The sequence below is a fragment of the Amphiprion ocellaris genome, chromosome 10 (genome assembly GCF_022539595.1).
Source record: "Amphiprion ocellaris isolate individual 3 ecotype Okinawa chromosome 10, ASM2253959v1, whole genome shotgun sequence".
Classification (NCBI taxonomy): Eukaryota; Metazoa; Chordata; class Actinopteri; family Pomacentridae; genus Amphiprion; species Amphiprion ocellaris.
Window position 1 is genome coordinate 33,556,503 of NC_072775.1, and position 22,165 is coordinate 33,578,667.

Below are 22,165 nucleotides of genomic sequence, written 5' to 3' on the forward strand. Positions count from 1 at the left end.
CTGGTCCTTTGGTGTCTTTCTGCTGCTGTTTTTAACTATTTACGTTTGTTTATGTTTATTGTTTTGTGTGCCTTTGTCACTGTTTTGTGACTCCAGGTTTTTGGTTTCAGTAATTTTGTGTCTTTGCTGTGTTTGCTTTCCTCATTTTGCGTCTCTTTTAGTCAAATTTTGTGTTTTTTGTGTTTTATTAGTTGTTTGTCTCCATTTCCTTTTTTTTGTAGTTGTTGGTTTTTGTTGTGACTCATTTTGTCTTTTTGCTGTTGTTTTTAACTCTTTTTTATCCGCTTGCATACATTTTTGCTTCTCTTTTTGTCAACTTTAGTCTCTTTTTGGTCATTTTGTGCATCTTTGTGACAGTTTGCAACTCTTTTTTTTCATAATTTCTGTCTCTTTGTGTTCATTTTTTGTCTTTTTTTTAGCCAATTTTCATCTCTTTTTGTGTCTTTATCCCCTTTTTAGTAGTTGTTTGTGTTTGTTTTTAGTCATTGTATGTTTTTTGTCGCTGTTTTTTGCCTGGTTTTGTGTAATTTTCTTAGTCTTTATGGTCCTTGTGTCTATTTAACGTTGTTTTGTCTTCTTTTTGTGTCTCTTTTCTCCAGTTTTAATCTCTTGCTGGTCATTTTGTGAGTCCTTGCTGTCGTTTTTTTATTTCATTTTTGTTCATATTTTTCATTGGTTTGTGTGCTTCTGAGTTTTTTTTGTGTTTCTTTGCAGTCGTTTTAGTTTTGTCTGTCTCTCTGGACGTCTTTTTGTGAACATTTCTCGTCGTTTTGTGCTCTTGGTGCTTTTTTGGAGTAATATTGCACGTCTTTGTGCAGTTTTATCAGTATCTTTTGCTGCTAAACTTCCTCCTGCTGGCTGGAAGCTCGTATTCATCACGTATCGGATGCAGCTGAGGTGATGGAGGCGTCGGATCCTTCAGCCTCCTCCACGTTTCCGTCTTCACAGCTCCATACTTCCTTCCTTCCTTCCTTCTTTCCTTCCTTCCTTCCTTCCCCTCCGTTAAATGAACAGATTTAGCTCCCAGCTCAGCTCTAAACTTCCTTATTTGACTTGACGGCATGAAGCTATTTATACCGAAGCCGGGACTCTTTCTGGAGGCGGCAGTTTGTCGCTCGTCTGCATTCCTGCTGTCTGTCATCTGTGAGCTCAGAGTGGGAAAAATAACCCCCAGCTGAGAGCAATGATCGCCCAGCGGCCCCGAAATACACCGGAGAGGATCCCAGACACGCTTTCTGATTGAGTCATGTGATGGCAGCGCCGGCTAAACATCCACGATTAACCCTCTGACACGTCTTTAACCCTCATGTCGTCCTGCAGGTCAATTTGACTCGTTTTAAAGTTTGAAAATGTGGGAAAAATATTTATTTTCACAGTGAAACTTCTGATGTCCACATTTTCAACATTTTTGGGAAATTTTTGAACATTTTTTGGTGGAAAAATAGAAATGTTCAAAATGTTTTTTAAGAACATTCACAAAAAATCAACCAAAATCCAGCAAAATTCGCTGGGTTTTGGTTGATTTTTTTTTGTGAATGTTCTTAAAGAAAATATTAGAAGTTTTACAGATATATATGGAATCAGTTTAGATTTTTTGGATTTTTTCGGAAGACTTTTACTCATTTTTTGAAAATATTTCCAAGAATTTTCTCGCCAAATTTGGGAGATTTTTTTAAAATAAAACTTTTAAGATCAACTTTTAAGGAATTATTGGAATTTTCTTCCTGAAGTTTTTGTAAATTTTCAGAAATCTGGGGAATTTTTTTGCTGAATTTTTGGATTTTTTTCAGACACGGAAACAATATTTCTTGGTGCCTGTAAATGAGGACAACAGGAGAGTTAAACTCACCGACAACTTTAAAAACGTGTTATATTTTTTTAAAAATGCAAAAATGAACATTTATCGACCAGAAACTGTAAAAACAGAAACAAACATCTGATCTTTTTAAAACTTTGACTGTCCTGTTTGGTGGTTCTGTCATGAAAATGACCCAAATTTGACTTTGTAGTTAAGATATTTCATCCAAATCACTTTATTCTACACGTCTTATTTATAAATTTACTGCTCTGACCAGATTCTGGTTCATTTTTAATCGTAGTGCTTAATTTGGTTTTTATAGCTGGTTACAGGAAGGTTTAAAAAGCAAAGGTTTTTTTAAATGACCAAAATGACACCAAATTTTCAGTTTTTTAGCTTTCCAACAGCCCCTGAACTCCTCATCTATGACATAATGTTTCATCAAGAAGCTTAAAATTGTGACAGTTCGTCCAAATCACTTTCTTCCATGTCTCATTTCAGAAATTATTAAAAATAAACAGTCTAATTTAACCAGATTCTGTGACAAAATGAAAATTCTGCTCTCCTCAACGCAACTGTGAAGCTATTAGTGACTAATCTGTGACCAACAGTGACGGCATAAAAATTTGTGGAGTTTTCTGGCTTAACTGCAGGCAGTGTTACATCACTAGGCTTCAAAAGTTTTAATATTTAATCCAAATTACTTTATTCAACACGTCTCACTTAAAAAAACACTAACAATAAACAGTTTTCTTTAACCAGAATCTGTGAGAAACAAAACATTCTGAGCCACTTTTTGCAATCATGAAGCTATCAGTGGCTAATCTGCGACCAACAATCACTTGACCAAAATTCAGCGACTTTTTAGGCTGAACTACAGGCAGTGTAATGTCACTAGACTTAAAAAGTTTTGATATTTAATCCAAATTATTTTTTTGCACGTCTCGATTTAAAATTTGCAGAAAATAAACCATTTGCTTTAACCAGATTCTGTAAAAAAAAAACCTAAAAATTCTGCTCTCGTCATGGCAACCGTGAAGATAGTCGTGACTCAGCTCTGACCAACAGTGACGACATAGAAATTCTGAGATTTGTCGACTGAACTGCAGGCAGTGTTACATCACTAAGTTTAAAAAGTTTTGATATTTAATCCAAATTTCTTTATTCGACATGTCTCACTTAAAAATTAGCATAAAATACACAATTTACTCTAACCAGATTCTGTAAAAAACTAAAAATTCTGCAGTCCTTGTTACAATCATGAAGTTATTAGTGACTAATCTGGGACCAACAGTCACATGATAAAAATTCTGCAACTTTTTGACTGAACTGCAGGCAGTGCAGACAAGTTTGGAAACAAATTTGGAATATAAAGTTCTTTTTCCAGTGTTGGCGTCAGCTTTGGATCCTTATTGGACGTGTTGGTTCCTGTTTTTTGCTTTTTTTTTTGTTCAATAAATTTCCACTTTAACTTCTTTTTTCTAGAGACGTTTCTGAGTTCATCTCCTTCTTCAGGGTTTTTCTGTTTCTAGAAATCCAGGACTTTATATTGAAAACTTATCCAGCAGTGACTACAAAGGTGACAGGAGCAACAACAACAACAAAAAAAACACCCAGAACCTGCTGTGAGTTCAGACGGTTCATAAACAAGAAGCAGATCGTTCTCTTTAAAACCCACAGATTTATTACTGAGCCATTAAAGCTTCACAGATGATTCACCGACATTAAACTTGTATTTTACCGTCTTATATTTGGATTTACAAGGTCTCATGTTTATCGTCTGGGGTTTATTTCTCTTCCCGTTGGACGTCTACAGCTGCTAAATGTGAAGTTTCACAGACAGTAAACGGCTGTTGACCCACGCTGACACCTCAAACCACGGACTTTGTACCGACGTTTAGTCACGACTCAAACCTTCAGCTCATTTACAGATCAGAAGACATTTCACTCAGGTGTTGTGGACAGAAGGTTTGAGGAGATCAGCAGAGTTCTGACATAATGCAGGTCATAGTTATTAACGTAAAACATGACAACATGTTTGGAATTCAGTTTAAAATTTTACCAAACAAATAAAGTTTTGCTCAACCATTTTGTGTGTTTTCCTTGTTGACTATCTGGAAAAGTTTCTGGGCGTTTTTTTATTTGCTGCTGACTCATTTTTCGTCACTGTTTGCTCATTTTTCACTGCAACATAAAGACCTGAACCTCAGAACTCAGAGATGTTTTCTGTCTGTAGGACACATTTATAATGACAAGAAATAGAAAGATAAAAATAAAAAGTTATTTATCTATAAAACTGAAATAAATGTCTAATTTATATGTCTAAATCTATATGCACACAGGTGTTAGTAACACTTGAAAATACACAGTAGCTCCACATATTATTGATATTTCACTATTTAAATATTTGTTTCTGTTCTCATCTCCTCTCTTCTGTGGAAACACATCCTGCAGTTCAGCAGAATTTTTTGTTTTTCACAGAATCTGGTTTGAGAAAAGTGTTTATTTTTGGAAATTTTTTAATGAGACGTGTTGAATGAAGTCATTTGGATGAAATCTCACAACTTCAGGCCTTTTGTTTAAAATGATCTGGCACAGATGAGGAATTCAAAGACCGTCTGAAAGCTGAAAATCAGAGGAATCGTGCAGTTTTTATAGCTAATTTCTATAGTAAAAGGTGTAGTTTTAGTAAACATAGTATGCCTTTTAACCCTCGTGTCGTCCTGCGGGTCAAAATTGACCCATTTTAAAGTTTGAAAATGTGGTCAAAAAAATATATTTTCATAGTGAAACTTTTGATGTCCACATTTTCAACATTTTTGGGAAATGTTTGAACATTTTTTGGTGGAAAAAAAAAAAGAAATGTTAAAAATGTTTTTTAAGAACATTCACATAAAAATCAACCAAAATGTCTTCCCTTCACTCTTCTGCCCCGTTTCCTGTCTGTCTTTCACTGCTCTTATCGAATAAAGCCGAAAAGGCCAAAAAAATAACTTTAAAATTTCGCTGGATTTTGGTTCATTTTTTTCTGAATGTTCTTAAAGAGAATATTAGAAGTTTTACTGATATATATGGAATCACTAGATATTTTTAGGATTTTTTTAAAAAAGATTTTTACTCATTTTTAAAAAATATTTACAAGAATTTACTTGCCAAAGTTGGGGGATTTTTTTAAAAATACAGTTTTTAAGGGAAACTTTTAAGGAATTATTGGAATTTTCAACCTGAAGGTTTTACAATTTTTCAGAAATTTTGGGAATTTTTTTGCTGAATTTTTGGATTTTTTTTCAGTCAAGGAAGCTGTATTTTTTGGTGCCTGTAAATGAAGACAACAGGAGGGTTGAAGCTGCCTGTAGGAGATGTGTTAAAAACGCAAATTTACCAAATTTTTTCCTCCAATGAAGCAACAGAAGCCGATAAACTCAGATACTGATGTATGTTTGATCTCCAAAAATCTGACGAGAAAACACGTTAAGTTCATACAAAGTAAAGAAGAAGGTGTTCCAGTGGTCAACATCAATCTTTGCACTCTAATGATCGAGGACAAGTTTGTTTTTACAAAAATCTGAGTGCAGAATTTTGGCAGAAGAAGTCTGAATCTGAGGATGTTTGTGTTGCAACAGAAGAGAAAGAATTACACAATCTGGAATGAAGAAACTTTGCTCTCCAGCTGAGAGGAGAACAACTCGATGGTTTGTGGATCGTTTATTTCCAGCGTTGCTTCACGTCTTCTTCAGCAATGAAACTAGGAGCTAATCAGCGATAATTAAAACACATCCGTCACTGCGGACAGTTTGTTTCCAGGCTGCAGCTCAACCGAATGTTTGCGATTCCCGGAGGAGTTTCCAGCGCCAGGCAGCATTCTTCCTTCAAGAAAACACATGTCCCAGCCGAGGCGTTCCACGCCGCCGCAGAGCTGCAGATGATTGATAGCAAACAAATGTTGAGTTTAGACAGCGTGGAGGAGCTGCAGCTGCCGGACGAGTTTATTCTGCGTGAATCACAGCAACGAGGGAGGATCGGCTGCAGATAAACAAAGCAGCTGCACGAGACGTTTTCACACCAGAACCAGGACCTGAACATGCGTCAGAGATGATCCGGAGACTCTCGAGTTGCTTCGGTTCCAGCCGAGACGGTCAGAGTTCAATCAGACGTTTCCTGAGTCTGAATCCAAAACCTGCCGGGAGGTTTGAACGGCATGTTGTCTGAAAAAACACCAAAAAAACACCAAAATGAAGCCATTTAACATAAACAGAAAGTCTCCTGGTGGTTCTTAAACTTACCATGTGAGACGTTCAGTTTCATCTTGGAAAATTAGCCAGAATCTGAGTTTTAAATCTTGATATTTCATCAAAATCACTTTATTCTAAAAGCCTCGATTAAAAATTCGCCAGAAATAAACTCTCTGCAGTAACAAGACTCTGCAAAAAAGGAAAAATTCTACGTTCTTCTGCTCCGTTGAATCACCAAGAGTGGCTCAGCTGTGACCGACAGACACAAGACAAAAATTTGTGGAGTTTTTTGGTTGAACTGTAGGCAGTGTTAAAGCTTAAAACTGTGATATTTCATCCAAATTACTTCATTCAACACATAAATTCTTTATTCTAACCAGATTCTGTCAAAAACAAAAATCTCCGCTCTCCTCAATGTAACCGTGACGCTATTAGTGAGTCAACTGTGACCAACAGGCACAAGACAAAATTTTTTGGCTGAACTGCAGGCAGTGTTACGTCACAAATATTTAACCCTCCTGTTGTCTTCATTTACAGGCACCAAAAAATATTGTTTCCTCGTCTGAAAAAAATCCAAAAATTCAGCAAAAAAGTTCCTCAAATTTCTGAAAATTTGCAAGACCTTTAGGAAGAAAATTCCAATAATTCCTTAAACGTTTCCCTGAAAAGTTGTATTTAAAAAAAAATCCCCCAAAATTGGCAAGAAAATTCTTATAAATATTTTCAAAAAATGAGTAAAAATCTTCCCAAAAAAATCCCAGAAATATCTAAAATGATTCCATATATATCAGTAAAACTTCTAAAATTTTCACAAAATAACAAAAAAAAAGCAATTGGGAGAAATGTCACCAGTTATCGGCCATAAACTGTAAAAACAGAAACAGCTGTTTGCAAAATCTAAACCTAAAGTTGTGATTCTTGACCAAAAATTCTACATATCTAATTTAAAAATTTGACAACAATAAATTCACAGCTGTGGCCAACAATCACATGACCAAAATTCAGCAACTTTTCAGCTGAACTGCAGGCAGTGTTATGTCGCTAAGCTTAACAAGTTTTTATGTTTCAATAAAATTTCTTTATTTGAAACATCTCACTTAAAAAATCACCAAAAATAAATTCTGAAGTCTAACCGAATTCTGTCAAAAACTAAAGATTTTGCTCTCCTCATCGCAACTATGAAGATATTCGTGACTCAGCTGTGGCCAAAAATCATGAAACAAGAATTCTGAGCTTTTTCAGCTGAACTGCAGGCAGTGTTTCCACAGAGCAGATAGGAGACGAGTGCGGAAACAGATGAAAGATGTCAGTAATAAACAATCCACAGTATTTAGAGTCATCAGTTATTTTTCCCGTGTTGGTAACATCAGTATGCACTCAGAAAAATAGCACACATGTTGATTCTAGTTTTTTTTTTAGTATTTATAGGATAAATAGTCAAAATAACTGCACTGACGACATTTCTGAGTTCTCTCTCCTTCATTGTGTTTCCAAAGAGGTTCAGGATTTTATAGTGCAGTGAAAAAATAAGCAAACAGTGAAGAGAAAAACCTCCCAGAAACCTGCTGGAGGTCACCGGGTTAAACTGGATTTACGCACAATAACCGGCTGTAAATCTGAGGCCTGAAGGCAGCGACTGATTCGTTCCGACACGTTTCCAAACAAGACGTGGTTCTGATTGATGCTCGAGAGAGTTTCTGTCAGTTCTGCCTGAAAAAAAGCTGCTTTAGTTAAACAGACTCCAGCTTTGTGTGGCTGTTGAGTAATTCATTCAAGAATAAGACACAATAAGTCGAATATCTGGAATTATTTAGTTCACAAAAGCTTAAAAAAAACTGCCCACCAGCTCTGGATAGAAAAAGGTGACAAGATGGCAGATAATTAACGGTTTCCATTTTAACATCTGTGAGTTTGTCTCTTTTCTATAAATAAGTAGAATTATTTAAACTAAAGAAGACATACAGTAATAAAGGTAATAATATGGAAGTTTTATGCAACAAGGTAAAGCGGAAACTTATTGAAATGTCAAAAAATGAAATGTTTAAAAGCCAGATCAGATTTCTAACATTCTGTCGACCGAAGGGTGAAACTGTAGGATTAAATGCATCACAGTGGTGCTTCCAAGCCCAGATTTTATTCAGTTTCAGCACAAATGTGACCAAAAAACATCGCCAGATTTACCAAAAAAACACAAATTTATTAATTTATCTGCTGGGCGAAATGGTTCTCAAGAGATAAATGCTCAAAATATTGGATAATTTTCCTCAAAATATAAAAAAACAAGTGTGATATTTCTGTCTCATCTATATAACTGGATTCTTTCTAATCACCTTTATTAAAATCCAAGGATGTTTCAGGCCGTAACCATGAAAAAATGCAGCTAATTCAGAAACATCAAAGCACCACAGTAACGCCATTTCTGCAGCAGAATTTTTATAGAAAGAAATATCAGGTAAATGTGTGTCCAGGGAGTCCTGTTCCTAAAGAGCAACATAAAGCCGTTCTGTGCATCATGATATTAATGAGTTCTTCAGAAAAGTCATGAATAACAATGACTTTCATGCATGTATGAATCATTTTACAAGAAAAAAACAGAATATGTTGCACTGTTTTTACAACTTGATCTAATAATGCCGATGTTTGTTGGTGTTTCGCCCTGTTCTGAGTGTTTTATTCTATCTAATTTCACTCCATGATGATGGCTTTCCTTTTCTTCGAAGCATCAGAAGAGTCTGACTTACGCTGGGGAGCCTTAATGAAGGGCAGAAAGTTAGTGAATGTAGCACAATCCAAGGTGGAGTACAACCAGAGAATGGAAACAAAGCCGGCTGATAAGGCCACATGACAACGTATTCATCTGCTCTGCTCACCAGCTAGTTCCACGTAACCAGTTCTGACGTAACGCTGTAGGTCGAGGACGTCGTAAACTGAGGACCTCCTGTACTTCAAAAGTGTAAATTATCCGTTAAAGTGTGATGATATTCTGCTGCAGTCATTGTGTTCTGAGTGTTTGGGGTTCATAAAGCTGAAGAATCGATCCTGTGATCAGGACTTTAGTCGGTGAATCTCCTCCAGACTTTCAGTTAATCCTTCTGTTGTCCTCATTTACGGGCACCAAAAAATATTGTTATCTTGTATGAAAAAAAATTCACAAACTTAAGCAAAAAAATTTCCCAAATTTCTGAAAATTTGCAAAACCGTCAGGAAGAAAATTCCAATAATTCCTTAAAAGTTTCCCTTAAAAGTTTTATTTTTAAAAAATCCTCCAAGCAAATTCTTGTAAATGAGTAAAAATCTTCCCAAAAAATCCTAAAAATATCTAAAGTGATTACATATATATCAGTAAAACTTCTAATATTTTCATAAGAATATTCACATAAAAATCAACTAAAATCCAGCGAAATTTGCTGGATTTTGAATGATTTTTATGGGACTGTTCTTAAGAAACATTTTTAACATTTCTTTTTTTCCACCAAAAAATGTTCAAAGATTTCCCAAAAATGTTGAAAATGTGGACATTAGAAGTTTCACTGTGAAAATATATTTTTTTCCCCACATTTTCAAACTTTAAATCAGGTCAATTTTGACCCGCAGGACGACATGAGGGTTAAGCAACACTTCCTGTTTCCGAAGCCTCTGAGTCACAGCTGAGAGTTTTCACCACTTTTCCAGCAGCCAGACGAGGATTTCACATCAACTCGCCAAGTCAGAGGAGGAGGCGGAAGTTTTCCTGAGTGAGCAGATAAATGTTCAGATTCCTTCCTACGTTCGGACATTAGATCTCTATGAAAACATAATTGTGCAGCGACTAAATCGAACAGATCTGAAGTTTGGACCAGTTTCCTCCTCAGGTTTTTTTAGTTCATGTCTTCGTTCAGATTTGTTTGTCGTCTCACAGCTGCTCTGACTGTAAACCTCTGGGCCTGATAAGCCTTCTGATACTGAACAAAGCTATCGTTGGCCTCCGCTCCCACTTTCCCATGAGGCTTTTCACACACTGACTTTCTTTATCGTCCGAAGGCGAACAGGTGTCCTTGAGTAATTCTCTCCATCTGGGTTTCGTATCCTAACGCCAAGGAAATAAATTCCATTTCTCTCAAAGTGTCATAAATTTTTTTTCAGCGTTTCCCACAGAAACCGCGTGGCTGCTTCATGTGATGTAAAGCAAATCTGATTTCAGACGCCATCTGTGTTTGCTCTGGTGTTTCTGAGTTCAGCTTCCAGTCACGTCAACAGGGTAGCTTTGATTTAAAGCGAAATATGTCGACACTTACTGGATGAAATCTGCTTCAGACCTTCATGTTTTCTCCTCAGGATAAACTGCTATAACTTAAAATCACAAAGGGAACCCTGCAGACGACGGCTCAGTTAGACTTTCTTTACATTTCTGTGTAACATCCTGGCAAACCACAAGCATACGTACTCATGCACCAGTTAAAAAAAGAATCTGAAAGTCGAAATATCCATAAAATAGTCAAAATAATTGCCAATAACCATTAGCTTCAGACCTACTTTTAAGATAGAGTTGGATTTTACTCCACATCCAACAGTTTCAGAGCACAACAGTCGACTTTTGTGTCCAACTGATGAATCAGAATCAAACTTTTGCTCTGTTTTAGCTCCGTTTTTGGTCTCCACCAGTTTCTGATGGAATTAAGTTGATCTTTTAGGTCTTTAGTTGACCTAAAAAATAAATAAAAAATAGGTGAACTGAAATCAGACCCACTCCTCAACATATCAGTTGTTCACTCAATGAAAAAAAAAGCACGTTATCTGTAGATGGACAAACAGCTAATGAATTGAATGGTCGACGGAATAATTAAAAATTGGCTGTAACTGTTAATTGCAGACCTATTTTGAAGTTAGACTAGACATTGCATCACCAGTTCCAAAGCAACAAAATTGTCACATTTGTGTCCAGTTGATGAATCAAAATTGAATATTCTGTCGCTTTTAGCTCAGTTTTTGGTCTCCACCAGTTTCTGATAGAAATATCTGGATCTTTTAGGTCAGAAATTGACCAAAAAATTAAAAAATTAAATGAATTGGTGAACTGAAATCATACCCATTCCTCGACCAATCAGTTGTTCACTGGGAAAAAATCGCCGTGTTATCTGTAGGTGAACCAACAATAAGTTGAATAATCATAAAATAGTCCAAAACTGGTGAAAACTGTTAGCTTCAGACCTACTATTAAGATATAATGGATTTGACTCAACATCCAACAATTTCAGAGCAACACAGTTGTCACTTTTAGTGTCCAACTGATGAATCAGAGTCAATAATTTAGCTCCATGTGTGGTCTCCACCAGTTTCTGATGGAATTATCTGGATCTGTTTGGTCTGTAGTCAACCAAAAAATTTTTTGAAAATTGTTGAAATTAAATCATACCCAGTACTTAACCAATCAGTTGTTCACTGGGGGAAAAAAAATACGCGTTATCTGTAGATGGACAAACAATAAATTGAATAATCATGAAAATAGTCAAAAATTGGCAGTAACCATTATGTACAGGCCTACTTTTAAGATATAGTTGGACTTGACTCCACATCCAACAGTTTCAGAGCAACACAATCGACTTTTTGTGTCCAGCAGATGAATCAGAATCAAATATTTGGTCCGTTTTAGTTCCATGTTTGGTCTCCACTAGTTTCTTATGGAATTATCTGGATCTTTTAGGTCTGAAGTTGACCAAAAAAATAAAAAATAAATCAAATAAATTGTCATTTTTGGATCTTGGTTTTGTGAAATTGTGACGACTGTTCAACCAATCAGCTGGTCTTGTTTGGGAAAAATCCACGTATTATCAATCAAGTTATTGATTAATCAAGCAGATAATCAAAGGTTTCAAATGAAAATAATCATTACTTGCAGCCTTACATTGAAAGATGACTTCAGACTTGACAAACAGCTGCTTATTTGCACATCGGTCGAGCAACATAGTCACCTTTTCAACTGATGAATCCAAATCCAATGTTTGTTCTGTTTTTAGCTCCATTTTTGGTCTCAAACACCTCCTGATTTAGTAAAAATCTTTTAGGTCTGTAGTCAACCAAAGAACACCTCTGGGTTGAAATTATACCGACTCTTCAACCAATCATCACTTGGACTCATTTTTTTTTATCTACTTGATGAATCCAAATCAAGTATTTGCTCCATTTTTGGTCTCCACCAGTTTCTAACGAAAACGTCTGGCTCTTTTAGGTCTATAGTCAAACAAAGTAAATCTTGAACTGGAATCAAACATACTTATTTCCACATCCAGCAGTTAAAGAACAACACAATCATCACTTGGACTCATTTTTGTATCCACTTGATGAATCCAAATTGAATTTTTGGTCACTTTTAGCTCCATTTTTGATACATCCACATTTATTTCACATCTCTTTGTGTTTCTATCTGACATATTCAAATGCTAAATTGTGCCAGTGCACAGTAAGAAGCTACTAATTTGTTGCAGCGTCGGCTTTCAGACATACTAGACCGTCTTGTCTGTCTGGGATTAAAGTCAAGGTTTCTGTGTCCTTGTCGCCTCGATATGAACCGAAGTTTGTCAGAAAGTCTCTTCTGGAAGTATTTTGTGTAGAAAAACACGCTTTGACTCCTTTAATGCCCCCACACCGGTTCAGAAAGCAACCTCCAACGTTTGCAGGTTGTTTATAGACGCTGTTCCAAAAGCAGCATAAAATTAACCAATAAAAATATGAACTGATGTGAATTTCCATCTACAACTGAGGTTTTTTTAATGCATGAGTTGAAAATGTGCAACTAATAATTGGATGGAAGTGGTGGAAAGACGTCAGGGTCGGACAGGTGATTCTGTCTGCAGGTTGTTTGCTTGTTTTCCTGATGTTTATCGCTAATGCTGCTTCCATGTTGCGTCTGTTGCAGGACTGGGTGACGGCCACCGACATCAGAGTGACCCTGAACAGGCTCAACACGTTCGGAGACGAAGTTTTCAACGACCCCAAGGTCCTCAAGTCGTACTATTACGCCATCTCCGACTTCGCCGTGGGCGGAAGGTAAAGACCTGATTTAAGTTTTCAGACTGAATTAAACGAGCAGATTTAGTTTATGTTTTGATGCATTTTACGGCTCCTGTTCAGTGCTTCCATAAAAGCTAGAGTCAGAAAAGCAGCGTCTCTGAGCTTCATGGAACCTGCTCAGACAAAGACCTGGATGGTGGTCAGGTGGTTTTGTGGGTGCTGGTGTTGCTGTGTCACTGTGTGGTCTGCTTCACTGTGGCCTGCACAGGAATCCACATAAGAACTTCTTTTCCTGCACGCCTGAAAAAAAGGGGTTTCGACAGGCATTACAAGAGTGTTAAACAGACTGCGCCTCTGCAGCAATAATCTGTTTGAAATGTGGAGCAGATTTCCATTACACAGCCAGCATTCCTGGCATTCCTGGCCGGCAGCGCTGGATTACAGGGAAACCGGAATGGGGCGGACCGAGCGCCATGACGGATGGGAGAAAAGGGAAGAGTCCCGCGCTGAGCACCTGCAGGATTTAACCTTTACTGATCCAAGGAGGGTTTCTGATGAGCCCTCATTTACCTGTCAGTGGTCACCTGCATCATACCAACATTTTAGATGTACAACCATGAAGTGTGATGAGTCATTAATACCAACACTAAGAGCTGAAGGAGCATCTGTGTGTGAAACCGTAAGATTTCTGCTAAAATTAAACTTTAAAATGTGACTTCACCTTCAATTTGAACTTCCTTAGAAAGTTGTTTAAGTTAATTAACTTGGAGAAAAGTTGAAATAACAGTTAAAAATCAACTAAATTAAAGATGAAAGTGAAATTAACTCAAAACTAAGAGTCTGAAAATCTAACTTTAAGTTCAAGCTAACAGTTAAGGGGCTCAATACAACTAATCCAAGCCTCAACTCGTAGTTCAGCTATAGTTGCCAACCAGCGTCAACCCTGACTTAACTGTAGAAGCTAACAGCTAAGAAACTACAGAAAACCAAAGTTGAATCCAGCTAAAATAAATTAAATCAAAGATAAAAATCTAGCGTGTTGTTGACATAATTCAATGCTAACAGAAAAAGAAAACTAGATCAACACTAACAGGTAAGCAGCTAACTAAAACATAAAATGAAAATTTAGGTGCTAATTTTGAGTTCAGCCTAACAGTTACTGAACTACACGAAGCCAACATCAAATATAACGGTCTTAAATCAATTAAATCAAAGATAAAATCAACTTAGAACTAAGTCTGGTCACTAACTCAACTCAGAAAATCTAGTCACTAACTTTCAGTCCAAGCTAACAGAAAGGAAGCTAAACATCTAACTAGCTAATTCAATTTTAGTTGCTAAACCGGTGTCAATGCTAGCAGCCTGGTCCTCAATAAGACAAAGATAAAAGTCTTGCTAGTTGCTAACTTAAGTAGGAACTAAAAATGTAAACTGAAAATTAAAACTCCATTTGCTAAACTAAGTCAAAGCTAATGGTAGATTGGCTAATTAGAGTCAGAGATAATTAGGTCAGTGCTAGCTGTCAAGTAGCTAACTAATATCAAAAATAAAAGTCTAATTGCTGACTTTAAGCCCAAGCTAACAGCTAAAGAGTTGCATAAAAACAAAACAGAACCATAAACCCATAATTCAATTGCTAGCTGTCAGTGCTAACAGTCTGGTAGCTCAAGAAGAACAACATAACCGAGGCTGAAGCTAGCAGTCGAATATCTGATTAAAGGTAAAGATAGTTAGCTTAACGCTAACAGTTAAGTAGTTAACTAAACTCAAAAATAAATATATAGTTGTTAAATTAAGGTGGAGCTAACAGTCTAATAGCTGATTAAAGCCAACAGTGATTAGGTCAATGCTAACAGGGAAATAGCTAAATAAAGACAAAAATAAATCTAGTAGCCAGCTTTGTGTTCAAGCTAACTGTTAATGAGCTACATAAAGCTGTACTCTTATGTAGCTGTAATTGATCACAAATGCTGATGGTGGCTCAGTTAGCCAAAGATAAAAGTTTAACTAGTTGGTAAGTCTAATAGCTAGCAGGTAGCTGCTTAATTATATCAGTGCTAATCGCCAAATAGTAAACCAAACCCAATCTAATAGCCAAAAGTGATAAGGTCAGAGCTGACAGATAATTTGTTAACTAAAGTCAAAAATCTAGTTGCTAGCTTTGCATCCAAGCTAACAATTAAGGAGCTACATAAAGACAAAATACAACCCTAAACACATAATTCAACTCTACTTGCTAAGCTAATGTCTTTGCTAACAATCTGGTAGCTCCGTGTAGCAAAGACAGAAGTCTAACTTGTTATTAACTTAATTAAAGGCTGACAGTCTAACAAAAATAAGAAAATTAGGTCAACACTAACAGTTAAGCAGCTAACTAAAGTATAAGATGAACATTTAGTTGCTAACTTTGAGTTCAAGCTAGCAGTTAATCAACTGCATAAAGCCAAAATTGAATGTAGCGGTCTTAAATCAATTAAATTAAAGATAAAATCAACTTATAACAAATTCAAGTTGCTAACTTTAAGTCCGGGTTAGCAGTTAGGAAGCTAAATAGCTACCTATCTAACTTTGCCTCTTAATTCAACTATAGTTACTAAACCAGTGTCAATGCTAACAGCCTGGTAGGTCAGTGAGCTAAAGTTAAAAGTCTACCTAGCTGCTAACTTAAGTAGGAACCAACAGTCTAGTTGCTAATCAAACTGTAAGATACAAACCTAGTCGCTACCTTAAGGTGAAGCTTTCTGAAAGCTACTAAAGCTAAAAGCTAAGTAGCTAAATATAGTGAAAAATGTATTAATAGTATAGATTGAAGCTAACAGGCTAGAAGCTAGCTAAAGATACAAGGAAAACGGCAAAATATAGAAGTTTAGTTGCTTCTTTAAACCTGATCTGAAGCTAACAGTCCCCGAAGGACGGATGTTCTTCTTCTGTCTGGAGATCTTTTGATTATTTGTGGTAAACTAGTTTTACTAGTCACAGAATTTGGAAGTTTCTCAAAAAGGACTTCTTTGTCCCGGTAGATCTGAGTGTGTTTTATCTCCAACGGTGATTGAATTCCTCAGTGTTTCATGTAAACACTTCTGAGGCCGTTCTTTGTTTTGGTTTGTGCTTCACGGATGGACTGAGTTTCCCAGTTGTGCACAATAATAACAACATTTTAAACTGCAGACAGTGATTCCCTGTAGGTTTTATGTTTGTGGCGGTGCAGCTTTAGCAGCTTTTTGCATGAGCTGCTCTTGTGCAGGCGAGCATGAAGCCCGTCTTCCTTCCTGCCGTCACTTTTTCCACGGCTTTGTGCCAACAAACACCTGAGACAATAGCTGAAGGTGGCTGCTGAGCAAGTCCTGTCCTGTTGTGAGGGGCTCCTCTCCCCGACGACGACGAACAAAAGCTTCAGCGGAAAAACCTCAACACCAAACTGTCCACTGTGTCACTTTAACCGTCTGAGAGGCAGCGAGCGCTCTGGTGGAAATGTAGAAGAAGAATTTAACTTTAAAGACATTATGAAAGTTTAGATGTTTAACACTATGTATCCACAACACCGGGTGGGTTTCTGATGCATGTTTTCTTTTTAAAAAATCACCAACATGACACGGGAACAGTAAAGCTTGAACTAATCACAAAGAAATCTAAGCTCACAATTAAGATATTCATTCAAAATGTCTGATTTGAATATTCACCACAAATAAACCATCTGAAGCAACCAGATTCTCTAAAAAACAACAAATTCCAAGCTCATTAAGGCAACCATGAAGATATTAGTGACTCGGCTGCGACCAAAAGGGACCTGACGAAAATTCTGCAACTTTTCAACTAATCTGCAGGCTGTGTTTACTCAGAACAGGTAGGTGAATAGTTACCAGTACTGCTAACACCTGTGGAAAAATGTTGTTCATGTTAAAATAAATAAAGAAATTCCGTTTATTTCTGACTTAAGGCTCACAACAAGAGAGTCTGAGTGGAAAGTAAAACAAACTGGACCAATAAAATAAATGCAGCATGGTTCAGGACCAGTCAACAGAGGAGAAAATTGTTGGAGATACATTCACCATGGTGAAACATCTTTCTACAAATGATGAACAGAGTAGAGAGAGAAAGTCTGGAGAGGCTGTAAACATGAAAATTGCTAAATATCTGTAGTATGTGGAGACAAAACGACCACAAAGAGACAGAAAACAAATAAAACAAGACACAAAATGACAAAAAACAGACATAAAACGACCAAAACCAGATGCAAAACAACTAAAAGAAGACACAAAATTACAAAAAACAAATACAAAATAACAAAAACAAGACACAAAATGAATAACTCCATGCAAAAAAACTAAAACATGACAAAAAATGCCAAAAACAAGACGTAAAACAACTAAAAGACACAAAATGGCTGAAACCAGATGCAACACAACTAAAACAAGACACAAAATAACTAAAATGAGACACAAAATGCCAAAAACAAGACACAATGAGTAAAAACAGGTGTAAAACAACTAGAAATGACACAAAATAAGAAAAACCAAATAACTCCTTCTAGAAATAGTTGTATTACAGTTAAAATTGAGCCCACAGACGCTGAGAAGCTGCTTGGAGTTCAGAGGGTTAACAGGTCATTGGTCATTCTGATGGACATGTTGCGTGTCGTCCAGGTGTGACAGGTGTGTTTCTTCTGCCACCAGGTGTAAGTGTAATGGCCATGCCAGCGAGTGCTTGAAGAACGGCGGAGGGCGTCTGGTGTGTAACTGCAAACACAACACCGAGGGCGACGACTGCAACGTGTGCAAACCGTTCTTCAACGATCGGCCGTGGAGGAGGGCGACGGCCGACAACGCCAACGAGTGTCTGGGTGAGTCTGCCCACGCTCTGGAACTACACTACACACAGTTTACAACAGAAATGAGTGTCAGTGGTCTGTAAATGTCATCTTCTACACCCATTTAACCCCATATCATCACACCACCACCTCCATGCTTCACTGTCAGGACCATACATCCACTGTGGTAGTCAGGTTCAAACATATGGACTACATCTGAGCCCAACTAGTTTATCTCCATCTGACCAAACAATGTTGTCCAACATTCATCAGGTTTCTTTTCATGTTCTTTAGTCCTCATTTCAGGATGACGACTCCTGAAGCCCTGATTAGTGGTCTGGGCTCCTTCTATACCTCCTGATTACTGCTGACATTGTGTTTTATTGAGTTTTAATTGATCTGCCGGGATCTTTTTCCATTTTTGTGAAGTCTCAGAATCAGATTTTTCAGTTATTCTGACAGTTCTTTTCCATGTGGAGCCATGATGCAGACATAGACTCAGCTAATAGGTCCATAACTGAGAAAGTTCTGCTGTCCATGGCTCTGATTTCCACTGATAACCTCTGTGCTAATTCTGAATCATCTGCTGTCTGTTTTTCACAGCTACATTGTGAAAGTAGTTCACTGTCTGTGGAGTTATTTTAGGAGGACGACCACTGCAGCCCTGATTAGTGGGACTATGGCTCCTTCTGTACCTCCTGGTTATTGCTGACTCTGTCTTTCACTGGTTTTTGTTTCATCTTTCTGGATCTTTTTCCATTTTTGTGAAGCCTCACAATCAGATTTTTCAGTCCCTCTGTTAATTCTTTTCCAAGTGGAGTCATGATGTAGACATAGACACATTTCATAGGTCTAAAACTGAGAAAGTTCTGCTGTTTGAGGCTCATTTTAGAACCAGTTCCATGTTTGTTACCGTAATTTCCGGACTATAAGCCGTTACTTTTTTCTCACACCCTGCTGCTTATACAACAATGCGGCTAATGTATAGATTTTTACTGTCGAGCTTCATGCCATCAATACATTTAGACTCGTCACATCAGACCAACGAAATTACTGAACAGGTCACAGTGAACCAATGAAACTGTTGGAATTAAATCAAACGCACTCACACTAAATTCTTCAGATCAGTCATTTTGGCTTCAAGCCCACACCCTCATCATGGAAAACACACGAATAAAATGCTTATGATGCAGCTTTCAAGTTAAAGGTAATCGATCTGCCCTTGGAAGAAGGAAATAGAGCTGCTGCAGTAATCTTGGAATCAATGAATCCATGGTGAGATGTTGGAGTCTGCAGCGGGAAGAACTGACTCAGTGTGTGTTACTGCCGTGTTACTGCCGTGTTATAGCCATGTTATAGCCGTGTTACAGCGGTGTTACTGCTGTGTTACAGCCATGTTACTGCCGTGTTACAGCCGTGTTACTGACGTGTTACAGCCATGTTACTGCCATGTTACAGCCGTGTTACAGCCGTGTTACTGCCATGTTACAGACACTGTTCGGAAAAAATAAGCATTTATTTAATTAAAAGTTTTTTTTTTTTAAATCTTTCTCTGTAAATATCTCATGTTTCAACGTGGACACCTGCAGCTTTTATATGTACAAAACTTTATTTCTTTTTAAACTTAGTGGGTGCAGCTTATATTCAAGTGCGCTCAATAGTCCGGAAATTATGGTAATATGATTGTAAATCACAGCTGGATTCAGTTTAGTTTCAGGGATTACAGGTGAATCTTTGAGTTTCTACTTTATAAAATGTTTGCTTTTGCTCAGTTATAAGAATAAAGTCGTTTCTTAGAAGTCATGCGATTATTGTGAAGTGATTGAGTTTAGAGTCATTTGTCATTTGTGAAGTAATCTGCTTTATTTTTATTATTGTTTATAAAGAACTATAACACAAATGACCCAGAGGGCAGATCCATAAACGGGTAACCATGGAGACGTTGGTTTGCTGTAACTCAGGCCGTCCCTGGGGATTGTGGGAGCTGTAGTTCCTGTCAGCTGAACCTTCATATCACTGTGCAGAGGCATGACTAAACCGGGTTAAGGGGATTTTTACTGTTTTTTTTCTCCCACAGTCGACCTAATCCGGCCCCTGGCCTCGGCTCAGGAGGCCGGAGGAACCTGAGAGTGACGGAAACTGTGTCTGGAATGAGGCGTTCACGTGTCGACTTTCACCTCGTTTAAACCAGATTTCTGCTCTTCCTCTTCATCTCTCTTTCTGTCTTTTCCTTCAGCCTGCAACTGTAACGGGAAGAGCTCTGAGTGCTACTTCGATGCCGAGCTGTACCGAGCCACCGGACACGGAGGCCACTGCAGGAACTGCGCCGACAACACCGACGGGCCGAACTGCGAGCGTTGCCTCGACTACTACTACCGAGACCAGAGCGGCAGCCGCTGCCTGCCCTGCAGCTGCAACAGCGTTGGTGAGTCGCAGCTCCATGAAACTAATCAGAAGGGAGAAGAAAGGAAGCTGTAGAGAGGAACGGTCAGGTTAGAGCTGGACGCTGCAGTTTCCCAGCAACACCTGAACGCAGCCTGAATAATCAGTGATGAACGCACATTTATATTTCACATGAAAACAATAAAGAAACAGCAGAAATGGAACAAACTCACAAGTAAAACACACAAACAGCGTTATTTAGGGTTGATTGGTTGATGGGTTGCGCTTTTAGTGTCAGTTTGAGTGATTTTGTTGTTGTTCTGCATGTTTGTGGTTAGTTTAAAGTCTTTTTGTGATTAGTTTTGTCTGTTTTTGTAGTTATTTTGTGTTTTTGTGGTCATTCTACAGGTTTTGCGTTAACTTTAATATGTTTTTGCTGTCAGTTCATGTTTTTGTAGTCATTTTTGCATGATTTTGTGGTTATGTTGCATTTTTTGTGTTAAGTTTAAAGTCTTTTTGTGGTCAGTTTTGTCTGTATTTGTGGTTATTTTGTGGGGTTTTTTTGGTCTGTTTGTGGGGTATTTTGGTCAGTTTTGTGTGTTTTTGTGGTCGTCCTGCATGTTTGTGGTTAGTTTAAAGTCTTTTCGTGGTCAGTTCTCTCTGTTTTTGTGATTATTTTGTGTTTTGTGATCATTCTACAGATTTTGTATTAACTTTAATATGCTTTTGTGGTCAGTTTGTGTTTTGTTTGGCATTTTTGTGTCATGAGATGGTGTCTTTTTGTGTTTATTTTAGATACTTTTGTGATTAATTTGAGAGGTTTGTGTTCAGTTTGTGTGTTTTTGTGGTTATTTTGTGTATTTATGTGGTTGTTTGGCATGTTTAAATGTTTCTCTGGTTCTGCATCACATTGCGGTTCTTCGTGGTTGTTTGGTTTTTTTGTGTTTCTTTGCGATGATGTTGTCGTTTTGGATGGTTGAGTCTCTTTGTTGCCTCTTTGATGACCTTCCCAACATGAAGCCGTCCGTGATAAACATCTCATTTTGTGTGCAGTGAAGCGAAACACACGTTTTCAGCGGGAGACGGTTCAGAGATCAGGTGTGAAGGTTGTGAAAATGTTACTGTTTAAGTGGAAACATGTGAAAGCGCCGCTGTGCACTTTGTGGTGTCAGCGGTTCTTAACAGCAGCAAACCGTCGCTTAATGCGAAGCAGCTGCTGAACCTCCAGATGTTCTGCTGCGTAACGGTTTGTTAATGGGAGCTGATTGTTAGCACGTGGCTAACGGTTAATGTGTGTGTGTGTGTGTGTGTGTGTGTGTGTGTGTATTTCTGTTTGTGTACATCCAGGCTCAGAGTCTCCTCAGTGCGACAACAGAGGAGTCTGTGCTTGTAAACCAGGAGTGACCGGAGAGAAGTGCGACCGATGCCAGCCGGGATTCCACAGCCTGACCGAGGCCGGCTGCAGGTACGAAACCAAACCTGTTCCATTAGGTACCAACCAAAACCTGATCTAGTAGGTACAAACTAAAACCTGATCCATTAGGTTCCAACCAAAACCTGATCTAGTAGGTACAAACTAAAACCTGATCCATTAGGTACCAACCAAAACCTGATCTAGTAGGTACAAACTAAAACCGGATCTAGTAGGTTCCAACCAAAACCAGATCCAACAGGTTCCAACCAAAAGCTGATCTAGTAAGTACAAACTAAAACCTGATCTAGTAGGTACCAACCAAAACCAGATCCAACAGGTACCAACCAAAACCTGATCTAGTAGGTACAAAACCAAAACCTGATCCTGCAGTTACCACCCAAAACCTGATCTAGTAGGTACCAACCAAAACCTGATCTAAAAGCTATGAACCAAAATCTGACCCAACATGTACCAACCAAAACCTAATCTAGTAGGTACCAACCAAAACCTGATCTAGTAGGTACGAAACCAAAACCTGATCCTGC

General features: G+C 37.8%; 1 protein-coding gene across 1 annotated transcript in view; it reads left to right on the forward strand.

Moving 5' to 3' along the window:
* The window catches only part of lamc1 (laminin, gamma 1), a 91,445-nt gene that overhangs the window by 45,306 nt on the left and 23,974 nt on the right, over positions 1–22,165 (forward strand). Inside the window, exons 3-6 of the mRNA XM_023293278.3 lie at positions 12,923–13,053; positions 17,691–17,857; positions 20,061–20,249; positions 21,554–21,671. Of these exons, the coding sequence (XP_023149046.1) occupies positions 12,923–13,053; positions 17,691–17,857; positions 20,061–20,249; positions 21,554–21,671 (605 nt within the window). The remainder of the gene's footprint in view (positions 1–12,922; positions 13,054–17,690; positions 17,858–20,060; positions 20,250–21,553; positions 21,672–22,165) is intronic.